General features: G+C 38.2%; 1 protein-coding gene across 1 annotated transcript in view; it reads right to left on the bottom strand.

The window, feature by feature from the left end:
• Nucleotides 1-2,673: 2,673 nt before the first annotated feature.
• LEMD1 (LEM domain containing 1) overlaps nt 2,674-14,235 on the bottom strand; it is a 16,063-nt gene continuing 4,501 nt past the window's right edge. Inside the window, exons 3-8 of the mRNA XM_034414423.3 lie at nt 13,698-13,817; nt 12,970-13,040; nt 9,353-9,439; nt 8,350-8,445; nt 3,796-3,854; nt 2,674-2,982 (exon numbers count right to left, since the gene is read on the bottom strand). Of these exons, the coding sequence (XP_034270314.1) occupies nt 2,778-2,982; nt 3,796-3,854; nt 8,350-8,445; nt 9,353-9,439; nt 12,970-13,040; nt 13,698-13,817 (638 nt within the window). The 3' untranslated portion in view covers nt 2,674-2,777. The remainder of the gene's footprint in view (nt 2,983-3,795; nt 3,855-8,349; nt 8,446-9,352; nt 9,440-12,969; nt 13,041-13,697; nt 13,818-14,235) is intronic.

Raw genomic sequence — 14,235 nt, 5'->3', positions numbered from 1 at the left:
TTTTGATGCCATTTTTTCTTATCGTTATTAGAAATAAGAGGTTAAGTGGACTTACTTATTTATGAATTTGATGTATATACAACCCATCTCACTATTCAGAATCACCCCAAGCATCTTACAATGGCATTAAAGCATTAGAAACATTAAAACTAACAATTAAATAAAAATTAAAAACCAAGAGCGCTGACCATATGAGGGTAGGCTTTTGTCTCTCATTCAATCAATCACCTCCAGCCAGGGGTGGGATTGAAAAATGTTAGCAACCGGTTCTCTGACCAGTTGCTGGGTGGGCGTGGACATGGGGGCGTGGCCTAGTTGGCTTCCTGAATCACCGTGGGCACTGGTAAAGTAAAGATGAGCTCCATTGTTATTAACATCTACTCTTCTTTCTTAGCCAGTTTGATTTTTAATTTTTTTTCCTTGTAATTGTTTTAATTAATTGTTGTACCCACCTAGAGTCACTTTTATGTGAGATGGGCAGCCATATAACATTGATGAATAAATAAATAAAAATTAGATTTAAACTCATTTATATTTTCTCTATTCTTGTATGTACATTATTACAGTGCAATAGTATAATATCATTAGTATGGAAATGTAAAGATGTGTCAAACAGTCTCTCCTTCTCACTAAATCTTATGTCAAGAGGTAATCATAGGAAGCATTCACTGGAAATCTATGACAACTAGATTGCTGCTTGTGCTTTTATTGCTACAGAATAAAGCCACAAGGTGTGCAATTTAGAAAGATGGGAGGAGAGAAGCATAATAAAGCACCTCATTAGATACTGTAGAAATTGCACAAAGAACCTGGCACTTGTAGGAAATACATTTTCAGAGAGTAACTTTTCAGCTCTTCTCATCTATGAGTTCCTGTGATTATATTTTCAACTTTGTAATATCAACTTTGTATTTCAATTTCTTCTACCAATTAAAATAAAAAAGGATGAACTGAACCTTAAGGTGATGTTTTTAGTTTTAAAAGGTAGTTTTAAAAAGCTTAAGTCTAAGTTTGTAAAGCTGGTAGGCAATTATGAATACAGTTTTCATGCATTTAAGATCAAAATCTGAGTCCAGAATGGACAATATCACCATAGTACAAGTAACTTTTTAAGAAAAAAACTTTTCTGAAATTAAATCCTTATGCCAAATTTAGAATACTAATCACAAAATGAAACAAGCAAGCAAGCAATAAAGCTTACTCTGTGTTGAGTTTGGTGAATTAAAACAATGCCTGCAAACCTTAACAAGAACGTTTTCTCATAGAGTAAGTTTATTGTCTCTCTGAGGTAACCTAGGAGGCTTCTTCCTTTGAGATCCAGCCAGAGTAGCCTGTACCAGGGGTGAAATCCAGCAGGTTCTGGAGAACCGGTAGTGGAAATTTTGAGTAGTTCGGAGAACCGGCGAATACCACTTCTGGCTGCCCCCCGAGTGGGGTGGGAATGAAGATTTTGCAATATCCTTCCCCCAGGAGTGGGGAGGGAATGGGGATTTTGCAGTATCCTTCCCCTGGAGTGGGGTGGGAATGGAGATTTTGCCATATCCTTCCCCTGCCATGCCCACCAAGCCACGTTGAAGCCACACCATGCCCACCAAGCCACGCCCACAGAACCGGTAGTAAAAAAAAATTGGATTTCACCACTGGCCTGCACCCTTATCCAATACAAAGTGAGGAATGCTCTTGCTAAAGCTTGAAGAGCCATGGTGGCACAGTGGTTAGAATGCAGTATTGCAGGCTAATTTTGCCGACTGCCAGTTCGATTCTGATCAGCTCAAAGTTGACTCAGCCTTCCATCCTTCTGAAGTCAGTAAAATGAGGACCCAGATTGTTGAGGCAATATGCTGACTCTGTAAACCACTTAAGAGAGGGCTGTAAAGCATATGAAGCAGTATGTGCTATTGCTATTGAGCTAAGAAATCAAGGCGAACCTTATTGGACCTAACCTCATTCTCTAGTAGAATAACCTACAGCATCCTAAATGGGCAATATGTCAGCCACAACCACACAATTGGATCTCTGGCCCCTTTTTACATGTCACACACATCAGAGTGGTGGGCCGTTGGTTGGGTGGTTGCAATAGTGACTTTTTTTGACAGCTCTCTGCACTGGGGGACAAAAAGATCTCTTCATATATTACAGATAAGGATGGGAGAAGGGAGAAATTACTAAGAGAATCGTTCATGTGGTAGAATGTAGTCCGGATTCACAGGAGGGAGGGAGTGCATTCGAGAGGACCAAAAGACAGCGAGGTATAGATACCGGTACTTTGTGTGGAGGAAGAGAGGTTAAGAGGGTTCCTTCTTAGGATTTCTCAGACTATGTGTTTAATGGTGCAAGCAGTCTGCTTTAATTTGGAAAGGTTTTTGTCTATAGGCAAGGAACAATAAAGGAAACTGCTTAGAAGAACCTCAGCATGTCTTTCTTAATTTATGGAACCTGGCAGTTCTAAATTAAGAATTAATTCTAAATTCTAAATTTAGAATTAAATTCTAAATTAAAATAGGGACAAAATACCAGATGAAGTGCTTTCATAAAACTAATTAAGAATCTCCCTGCAAATTATGCAGTTAAGACAGAAATAGTAAAGAATCAAATGCTGCCTCATCTTCTAGTTTAGAGAAACTTTTTTTTTATTTAAAAAAAATGCTTTAAAACACACACACACAAACTGGATTAGCCCAATTGCTGTTTAATGAGTTACTGAAATCACTTGTTCCTAAACAGCTAACCAAATTGCCTTCCTTGGTCTTCCACCCATCTCTCAAGAAGGGTGGCACTCATTTTCTGCTAAAGACAGTTGTGAATGGATTGGTTTCCATAGTTACATACGCAAAGAGAAGGAAAACAACTAAACAAAACACAGCAATCTTTATCCGTATTGGTATAAGTCCTTCAGCTGGTTTTTCACATGTTTTCTGTGGTTTGTTTTCAGGACATTTCTTAATCAAAGGAGGAGTCTCTCTTAATGTTCTTCTTCGAGAACTAAAAACACAAAAGGCAGTATATTAGCTGATTATACTTTTAAAATCCAAAAGGAAAAAATGCTAATATTTTTCTGTTGAGATATGTAGTGTCTGACTAGGCCAATATTTGCCTAACCTGGAAAACAGGCATATTAGAGAACTTCAGCTGCTGCAAATCAGAACATGTTTATGAAAGGATAAACAAATAACTAATATTTCAGTAATTCACAATAGGTTGAAAATTAACATAATAGCACATAACACAAAGAAACTGGGGCCGCAGAATTTTAATGAGGCTTGTACATAACAGGCACAAGTTAGTGACAGGAAAAAGAAAGAAAGAAAAAAAAATTATGCAAAGTGACAGTTTTTGGTCCTATTTTTAACAGCATTTACGGCCTTTTATCTAGCAATTGTTTTGTTAAGCTAATTGCTGAAGCACTGAATATCTCAACTAGCCTTTAGCTTACATTTGCCTTCTTCTCATTAGAAAGTCATTCCCACCATCTTACTCATTTTTAGTCTAAAATATTATAAATTCACTCCTTGGAGCTTTTCTTGACCCTCTCTTTTTTAATTCACATGGAAGCTTGTAATCACCAACTAGACAAATTGTTTTTAATATTTTCAGAGTATAAAATAGTTGCTTTTCAGAGCAACTAGCTATAGCTGATTTCTGTGGAAATCATATTTTGTTTCAGTAAAATAGGTTTGTTGGGAGGATTGCCTAATGGGCAGTAATTTTTCTTCATTATGGCTGAGGACACTTGGAAAGGCATTGAAGAACTTCTTGGGCTTTCTTCACTGATAAGATAATTCTCAAGAACTTTACCTAGTTCCTACGGTGCTTGCATCGGGACGACCATAATCAATGTGCAGTTTATCACTTTTCTGAAAAAGAATGATGGATTTATGAATTGTTGTGACTATAAAAACATGAAATGCACATTCTTTTTCTTGTAAACGTAAGGAACTATCAATGGATTTGACAATTCCTTCAACACAATTTAAGAATAATAAAAACATAAACAACTATAAAAATCATACAACAAAACCCATAGCCAAGGTATTGTTACATGGATCAACCACACTCAGTATAGATTCTACTCCCAGGTTCTCACAACGGATGGCAAAACCACATTTTCAGACTCTTACAAAAAGCCAGCAGGATTGGGGCCAATCTGATCTCTCAGGGTATAATCCATATCTCTCCTGATTATTTTGGGAGAGTGGGGGATTATGATAATTCTGGTCCTGGAAACAGTTCTCTTCACTGAGAAAGACATGTTTTCACTGGCCTTGAAAGAAACAATGATGCACCTTCTCCTCAAAAAGCCACCCTTTGATCCAATAATTCTGGAGAATTATCATACTTTTCCTTTTTAGGGAAGGCTGTTGGGACTCATACATTTACCACTACCAATTTGTATTACAGCAATGTGCTTCATATGAGGCAGCCTTTAAAGACCACTCAGAAATTGCAATGAATACAAAACATAACAAGCCACATTCTGGCAAATCAAAGTTATCATAGTTAAGCAACATTTGTTCTAGGGTTGCTGTAATCTTAGTCAATAGATTTCTGGGTGCAATTCAAAATCCTTGTTTTAACCTATAAAGCATTCCTTCTGTGGAAGTCTGGCTAGCACCCTCATTGTTTCCTTTGGGAAAGTATTTAAGACCATTCCAAGGGCATCTGAGGAATGAATAGTCAACATAGTATATTAGTGCCTTTGTATTACAGTAGAATGGAGAATGGAATGGAATGGAATGGAATGGAATGGAATGGAATGGAGAATGGAGAAAGGAGAAAGGAGAAAGGAGAAAGGAGAATGGAATATGAACAGGAAGAGGAAGAGGAAGAAGAAGAGGAACAGGAACAGGAACGGAATGGAATGGAACAGTACAGAACAGAATAGAATAATAGGTTTATTGGCAAAGTATAATAGGATACACAAGGAATTTGTCTCTGGTGCAAAAGTTGTCAGTGTACATACACACAACAAAGTAATATAATCATAAGATACCAATAAAAGGTAGTAGAAAAGATGAGAAGGATAATAGTAACACAGCCATACTACATGGGTAAACATCCTTAGATATAAGATTATGGTATTCATCTTGGTTTTATTAATTATTTTTAATGTTGATTTGTTTTTAAGATGTCAAGCAGTCTTGTTCTGTGCCAGGCACTACAAAATACACATGTGCAGTACTTTGAAGGATTGCCCAAAATTACTCAATCTTATTGTCCTCCAGTTTATTAATCATGTGCCAGGAAGCCATAGGAAAGTGAAGTAATTTGTAAAAAATGCAGAAAAGTAATAGAGAAAACGAAAGCTTATTACGGAAGCTAACCGCCTAATAAATTATCTTTAAATATATAATCCTCCTTTTTGTTAAAAGCATGTCCAACATAAGAAAGGCAATAAATATATATTCTAAAAATGATTTGAAGCCCAGTACCAAATACTGTGGCAATACTAGACCATCATTGGGAAGATTCATTTACAACAGAGCTTATTCAGTGACTTTGGATGAATCAGTCCCAGTGCCCAAATTTACCAAAATGGATTATTATTGGGAGATGAATGAAAGGAAAGTTCCTTAGCTGCCAGGGATAAGGCAAAATATATATCCAGTTAATAAAATGCAGTCCTTGATTAACCGCCACTATTCCAACTGACATATTCACTATAGTTTTCAAATCTGATGTTGGTCCCTAGGAGGAAATATATTGCTTTCATCTTAAGCAAGGACCTATCTCTTGCTCACTATCTAAGGTTTGTCCTTAGATGTAGATTCAGAGCTAAATCTTGTCTTTTTACTGGATGCAATTTTTTCTTCCTGCTCTTGAGTACCTTTTTCTCAGTATACTGTTTTGTCCCACTGAGCTCTCCAAATTCTAGCTTAAGCTTTGAAATACATACTTGCCTACCCTAAAATAACATAATAGAAATGCCAATCCTAATGAACACAAACCGCAGCCTTCAGGCATGAAAAGAAAATAAACAATGAAGTGAAGGCCTCAAGGAGATTGCCTAGAATACTTGGTGGCTGATGAAAGAATTATTAGAAGAGCTGCTGTTGTTTCTCTTTTCAACCTTGACAAGATGCCTGGACTTCAACTCCCAGAATTCTCCAGCCAGCATGATAAGAGTTGTTCTGCTTTGGGATCTAACTTAATGTAGTTACAGAACTGACTGTCTGTGCCGGATTCGCCATTGTATGTACAAACTTTTCAACCAATTTAGTATTAATCTGCAACAATCCATAATAAGACTTTACTACAAAGACATCAAAAATCTTCAAGAATATCTCATCCAAAGGATACTATACTAACACTATAAACTAAGCATGCCACACATTTCCCTGAGATAGAAAAAGGAAACCATAAAAGAACATGCAAAAGTCTTTAGATACAACCACAGTGTTTCACCTTTTGGAGGAAGTGGATTGGAATTAATCATTCAGGGTTTTATCTTTTATCATTATCCATGGTCACAAAAGCCAATAGAGAAAAATGTGTTAAAAATCATTTCTGCCTAATATTTCAGAAATTATCAGCTACATTAAGGATGACTTTTATCTCATATTTTAAAGCATTCTTCAAGTGAAAATGCTTTTCAAACAAAGCCATTCTTATTCCTTATGATCTAAAGTCTCTTGTGCCAATAAAGCCTTCAGCAATGCTGTTATTTTTATCCTCTCTGTACAAGAAGAAATAAGAGGTCAGGAGGGACAACAATGAAGCACTTAAAGTGAAGTTAAAGAATAACTAAAAAGGTCAGCTCCCTGTAGCTTACTCTGTTTTAAACACATTTAAGGCCTCTAGAATATTATTAATTCCTTGTTAAAGAAAGGAGTTCAATACAATAAATGGGTTTAACATAGAGGAAAAACAAGGACCTATACATATTTTGGATGGTTTGTAAAGTTTTCTCAGCTATGTCATTTCTGTAGCCTGGCTAGGTGGCTCAGTGGCTAAGATGCTGAGCTTATCAATCAGAAAGGTCGGCAGTTCAGCGGTTTGAATCCCTAGTATAGATCTCCTGCGTGAGCAGGGGGTTGGACTAGATGACCTCCAAGATCCCTTCCAACTCTGTTACTGTTACTGTAAGCTTAAAAAAAGTTTAGTGTTTAAGAGGGATTCCAGAAGTTGTTAGCACATGGTTTTGTGAAAATTGTAGACATCGTCATCTTCTATTTGTAATTCTCTTCTGTTTTCTCCACTCTTCTATAGTTTTCACCACAAGTGAAATGGAAATGATACAAAATGCTTAACAAATAGCATTAGGAGCCTTCTGTCTTGAAGCACCTTTAGAGCACTTTGTAAGACTCACCTTTATGGTAAAGTGTATGAAAAGATTTTGAGTAATGATGAAAAAGAAAAAGGCAGGGATTTTTCCCTATCCACTTGGAAAATCCACTTGGAAAAAAAGAGCCTTGGTAGTAGAGTGGTTTAAAGCACCCTGTTATTAACACAGCTGCCTGCAATTACTGCAGGTTCGAATCTTACCAGGCTCAAGGTTGACTCAGCCTTCCATCCTTTCTAAGGTAGGTTAAATGAGGACCCAGTTTGTGGGGGCAATAAGCTGACTTTGTATAAATATACAAAAGTATGAAGGCTATGCTTAACGCATTGTAAGCCACCCTGAGTCTCCGGAGAAGAGTGGCATATAAATCAAATTTAAAAAAATAAAAAAAATAAACACTGTCGAGACTGGTGTGTAAACCTGGATCTGAGCAGTTTATTGCGATATAGTGTGTTTCTGGAGAGTGGGAATGAAAAAAAGGTGCAGTCATTCAGCCCCAAGCTGAATTCCCCCCAAAAAACCCCAGAATATCTTCTACTGCTCTGCAAGCCTACACAGTACTATAAGGATGCTTCAGATGGAGAAAGAATAGTGAACCTCCCATCTGAAAGTAGCCCAGATTATATGTAAATAAAAAAAGAAGTACTTTAATGATGCTTCCTCAGTGCCTACAATATTTTAATCCAAAATCTTCAATTTGAGGGAGCTAGATTTGGCTACCATATGCCAAGTCAAGTGTGACCAAATCAAATAACTTCTTTTGATCTGAATGTTAAATTGATCTGAATGTTAAATTGCTGCTGATGCAGGGTTTTTTAGTTTTGGTCTAGTTGAGTTCAAAGTCACCCTGAGTCTCCGGAGAAGGGCGGCATATAAATCAAACTAATAAAATAAAGAAAGTTCTAGCAACTGGACCATTTTCAAGAGAAACGTATCATTTGACTTGTTTAGAGCTATGTGCTATTCCTAAATAATAATTTCTTTTATGTTTTGTTCCAAAATTCTACCTTAACAAATTATATGTTTAATAAAAATATATGTTTGTGTTTTGCATAGTGTTGAAAAGGTACCTTTTGTTTGCTAGTCTCAGGGCTGTTGCCAACTTTCTTCCTTAATCCTTGTGACCGATGTGATGCCATTTTACCTTCTGGTAATATCTCTTGGAGCTGTTAATAGACAAGTTATTAGTAATGAAGAAACATACTGACAGGGCAGGGGTGGGTTCTACTTACTGGTTCACAACAGTAGATCGCTTCTCATGATGTCAGGGTCAGTGGACGGAGCCTCCCGCCGGTTTTACTACCGGTTCTATAGAACCGGTCCAAACCGAGGGCAACCCACCACTGCGACAGGGCATAAACATGAAACTTCCATGGCAAATATCTATCTTCTCTGATCAAATTTCAGAAATATTGGGAGTACAACTGCATGTCAATTTAAAATTTACCTGCTTTAAAAAACACTAGGGCCGTTTTGACTTTTCAATTTGAAGGAAATAAAGGGGCTTTAGCAGATGCAAAGGTACTCATATAGCACCTGTCAGCAAATCTTTAAACCAAACATATATTTTCCTGGGATCGTGTTGCTGCCACCACCACTGCTGTGGAAGGCAGCTGTGCCACCTGGGAAAACCCCTTGCTGCTTTAAGTAGTTACCAACAAGTGCAATGTAAGCGCCCTATAGTCATCAAAAAGTCATTTTCTCTTTGACCCTGAAACACTGCAGAGGCTCTTTCTGGGATTTTAAGTGAATATTATGGACTATCTCACAAAATCACTGCATTCTACATATGGCCAGCTCATTTTTGTTTGATTGTTTTCTGTCAGTTTGGTTATGTTCCAAATAATATGCCAAGCCACCCACTTTTTTCCATCCCAAAATGCATTCAGAGTCTACTTGTTTTGTTTTGTTTTTTGGCACTACAGGAAATATAATTCTATTTGAGAGTGCCAGTTTGTTTTAAATATACCAGCTTCTCATTTTTTGGAAAAAAAAATGACACAGATGCCAAAGTATGTATCAGAACACACATTACATCTTTTGGGAACCTGATCAAGCAATTACAGTACTTACTTCTGCTACTATTTTGGCTAAACTGTGCTCAGAATCAGGCGACAAGAGTTTCTTCTGGCGTTCTGTTATTTCATCTAAAGGTGCTTTCTAAGGTAGAAGAGAAAGCATAACTGAGGTTGCAAAAAGGTAAGACTTGTATAAAGTGCATAGTCCTGAGATAGTACAAGTTCTTAAATGTGAGCAGCAGGCTATAAAAATCCTATGTCTTTCACATGGTGGTAACTAGTAACTGTAGCTAGTATAGCCATACATAGAAGGGTTCTATGTTTACCCACACCACAATTCAAAAAGTATATTTAGTGATACAACCCCAAAGAAGGATGTCTTAGGAGCATGTTTTGAGAGATGGACCATGCTCTGCCTCCCTCATTCCCCATTATTTAGACACAGGAGTAATTCTTGGAAGATGAAACGTTTTTCTGTATTGGCTATAAAGGAGGAGTTTTAAAAAGTGATCTACAGACTACAATGTTCACTCGAAAAGCATCCATTACAGATAAATAACTTCTTTTTTATGGCCTCTAGGGGATACAGTTTGGACTCTTGTCTGCTGACATATTAGATGGGCTGAAGTCACAAGAATAAATTGTTAAAGTCAACACTTTTGCCACAGCCTACATTGATTTGGATTCTGACAGGTACAATGTAATGGCTGAAAACATGGAGAAATGAAACCAGACAGCTGCCATTCAATGCTCAATAAAGACGATTCTCTGGGGTACCGGTAGGTTATTCTCCTGAAGTGATCCCTATGATTGTTAAGAAGGAGTTTATTTGCCAGTTAATAGCACAGAGCAAAACAATCTTTTGATCACATGCAGAGCTAATTGTTGGATTAGAAATTATGGGTACAAACATTCAGGTTCTCGCTGCTGGATGGAGAAGAATGAAGACTCCCTTTCCTTAGAAAAAAGACTTCATTTATTTTCTAATCTTGAGAAAATTGGGACTTATTTATTTAATGTATATTCCGCCCATCTCATTGTCAAGAGACTCTGGGAGGTTTACAAACATTCTAAAAACACTAGACATTAAATAAGCAGAAATTAAATAAATTAAAATTGTAACGCTGGATAAAAATCCAAAAAATAAATGCATAAAACCAGAATACTATGGGGTAGAGAGGAGATCTTCTATTTAATCCATTAAAGAGCTCCCCATCAAGGCTCCAGGCCAGTTGGCAGAGCCAGGTTTTGAAGCTCTTACAGAAAGTCAGGAAGGTGGGGATGGATCTCAGCTTGAAGGGAATGATGTTCCAGAGGGTGGGAGCCAAGCAGAAAAGTCCCTTCTCCTGGACCCCGCCTGCCGGAATTCCTAGACCAATGGGATCCACAGTACACCCCTTCTAACAGAATGAGAGGTCCAATCCCATTGGAGTGAAACAGTTCCTGAGATAACCTGGACTCATACTATAAAGGGTTTTAAAGGTAATAAACACCACCTTGAATTGGACCCAGAAGCAGACTGGCAACCAGGGCAGCTTATGCAACAGCTCCAGTTGCATTCTGTGCAAGCTGTAGCGATTGTAGGTGGAGAGGAGAAATGCAAAGGATCTATGGAAAGGATCCATGGGGAAAGAAGAAAGTTAAAGCCTCTTCCCCACAATTGCCCAGGGAAACACAAAGACCAAAACAATATTCCCACAATCCAGCTCATTTGTTGATCAGTTGGAATGCTGTCAGCCCTTTGAGGTAGACAAGGTCAAGAAGCAGACATCACAGTAGTTTCCAGAATGCTACAATACTGCTGTAGAGCAATGTTTTTAAATCTTGGCAACTTTAAAATATGCGGACTTCAACTCCCAGAATATTCCCAGTACTGGCTAGGGAGTTGAAGTCCACATAACTTAAAGTCGCCAAAGTTGAAAAACACTGGTCTACGTAGACGTCCCATGTGTTGGGGCAATTGTTACAATTTATGCTGAGGCAGTTCAGTTGTATCGTCAGTGTGGTCTGATACAAAGCACCTAGATCAGTGATGGCTAACCTTTTTGCTGTCGTGTGCCAAAAGCAGGGATCACGGGGGGGGGGGCGTGTGCGTGGCCACACCCATAATTCAATGCCTGCCTGTGCTCCTCCTGCTTTTGGCACATGATGGCAAAAAGGTTACCAGTGGGCCCGGTAGGCCCATTTTTCGCCCTCCCCAGGCTCCAAGAAAGCCTCTGGAGGCCCTCCGGAGGCTGGAAATGCCCCATTTCCCAATTTCCAGTGGGCCCGGAAGGCCCAAAAATCAGCTGGCCGGTACGCACATGTGTGCTGGAGCTGAGCTAGGGCAACGCTTGTGTGCCCACAGATATGGCTCCATGTGCCACCTGTGGCACACATGCCATAGGTTCACCATCACGGACCTAGACTGTGGCCATTTGTTTGGAAAGTGAGCCTCAAGCATGGAGGTGGAGGAGGAAGAGAAAGAGAAAGAGAAAGAGGAAAAGAATTTACGAATTTGAAAGCAAAATGTTTTTTCACCTCATGAACTATTTGGAGTACTCCTGAGAGAGTATCCCCTTATTAATCTCTAACACCACAAACTTGAGAGGAGTTATATAGAAATCCTCAGGGACCAGTTAAACCATTCAGTTGTCTGGAAACAGTACTGTAGTATGAAAATCATCTGGGGATGAGTTTGCAAAACCACTGAACCTGGAGCTAGAATCAGAAGGAAAAAGGAAACGATCTATTGGGACTGCAACAGATACTGAGAAGATTGTGGATGTGAGAGATCTCACGAAGAACGATGGTTCATTGAGGGCGCTTCCAAGAAAAGGTCAGCACGCAAGGATGCAATCAAATTAAGTCTTTATTTAGAAGTAAAAGTAGAGTAAAATAAGTTCCCAGACATGGAGGCATCCATGCCTGGATTGAGCCCATGGCTCAGTCCCATAGGAGAGTAGAACAAGAGCAGGGAAAAGGGGGGGGGGGAATCAGCCCCTGTGCAGGGGTTCTTATAGAGGTCCCTGGCCCCTCCCTTACAAAGTGTATGAGGGGGCCGGAGGGCAATTAACTTTCTCCAATGGGGCTGAAGGGGCTGGAGCCCCTTGACCCACCAGTGGGATCAAAGGTGCCTCTTTGCTCCCATCTGGTGGCCTTTGAAGAGACTGCCATGGCTGACACAAAACACCTAACAGTGGATCTATCAACATTTAACAGACATGATTAGCATTTCTTAAACAGAGCATAAAATTATACAATGGAAGATAAGTTATGTCTGTTTTTTTCTAATTTCTTTAATATATATATATATATATATATATATATATATATATATATATATATATATATATGTGTGTGTGTGTGTGTGTGTGTGTGTGTGTGTGTGTGTGTGTGTGTGTGTACGTATATATATATATATGTAGAGTTTTTCCACTTTTCTAGTAATAATTCCTTCTGAATTATCTTATAAAATTGGCTCATTCTTAAATACCTGAATACTGTACTTGCTCCAGTTCTCCTGAGGCCCTAATGCATTAACAGAATCCACTGAAATACTTTCTAATTATGTGAATGGAGTAATTGCTTCACTTGTTAGGCGTCTGGCACAAAGTACATCAGTTTATATTCACCTGTAATTGCCTTGCATTTATCTATAGACACAAGATTTCCATAATTGGTGTAACTTACATTATCAGAACTACAGGGACATTCTGCTGATACTCTGAAGTTGCTGTTCTGAAGAACTTCTGCAGCTGGTCCTATGGTAGAATAAGATCTTTTGAGCAATTCTCCCATTACCCATTTCAGAAGCAGTAGCTATTTCTTCTGCTTCTTCAATGTGGCCATGAGAAAGCCAGCAGCTTTGTTTACTTGTCATTACATCTAAAACTGATTAATATTAGCTAGGGTTTATTTGCATAAGTTTGGATCATTATTCAGTTATATGTGAAAGAAAGCCATTAATTTTGACATTTCATGAAATAGACTACTCCAGACACAGTGAGAATTGGACAGTTCTCCCAAAGTTTGTTCAAATATTATCTGTATAATTAATTCTGTCCAACAACTGGACCGTGTATTTATATGAAAAGAGCTTCCAGCTGAAATATAAGATTACAGAGTTTTGCTTGGTGATCTGTTTTTTATTTTGTTCTAATGAACAAGTTTCTGGGATGTGAACAAAGCAATGTCAATAAACATGCTACTTATGCATCAGACATAAATCGTTTGTTGTACAAAATAATTCACTCGGTATATTCTCTGAAATCAATGGGCCTTAAATTACCTTACTCGAGACATGAATAAAGCCAATTAATGTTAATTTTGTCTGTTGATAATAGCAAAGACTAAGTAATCATTATATTCATATACAGAGAGAGCAACATTCCATTCAGCGAATGATTATTAGGCATTACCTTTTGCTCCAACATTTTCCTTTTCACAATCAACCTTTAGGCTCTTCTCTCCAGCTGCTGCTCCTGGGCATTGCTTCATCAATTGCTGAAGCTTGTTTTCATAAACGATTCTTGTGGAAGCTAAAACAAATAGACCAACCTGATTCTTCGCTTTGATTTTTTTTGTTCTATTCCATATGGAATGCAATTTTTAAATATTCAGAGCACACAGAGGACGTCTCACGCTTATACACCACTTTCTTCTCTGGAAGCTCAAGGAAGTATATATGTGAGGCCTTATTTTATCCCTACCACCCTATGAGATAAGTTGGGATGAAAGAGAATGCCTATCTTAAAACTGCCTACAGTGCTACTCCATGACTGACTGAGAATATGAACCTGAATCTCTGCATGCCAAGTCCAGCATCTTAAACATTGTAGTGTATCTGCTGTCTTAAGCATTCTTCAAATACTTGAAGAATATTACCACGTCCCCACCTTGGTTTTATCCTCTGTAGGCTAAATAACCATCAACTTCAAATATTCACTGGACTTGTTT

This window comes from Pantherophis guttatus, chromosome 3, assembly GCF_059756535.1.
Source record: "Pantherophis guttatus breed Tessera chromosome 3, ASM5975653v1, whole genome shotgun sequence".
NCBI lineage: Eukaryota > Metazoa > Chordata > Lepidosauria > Squamata > Colubridae > Pantherophis > Pantherophis guttatus.
This window is presented reverse-complemented; position numbering and strand designations above follow the sequence as displayed.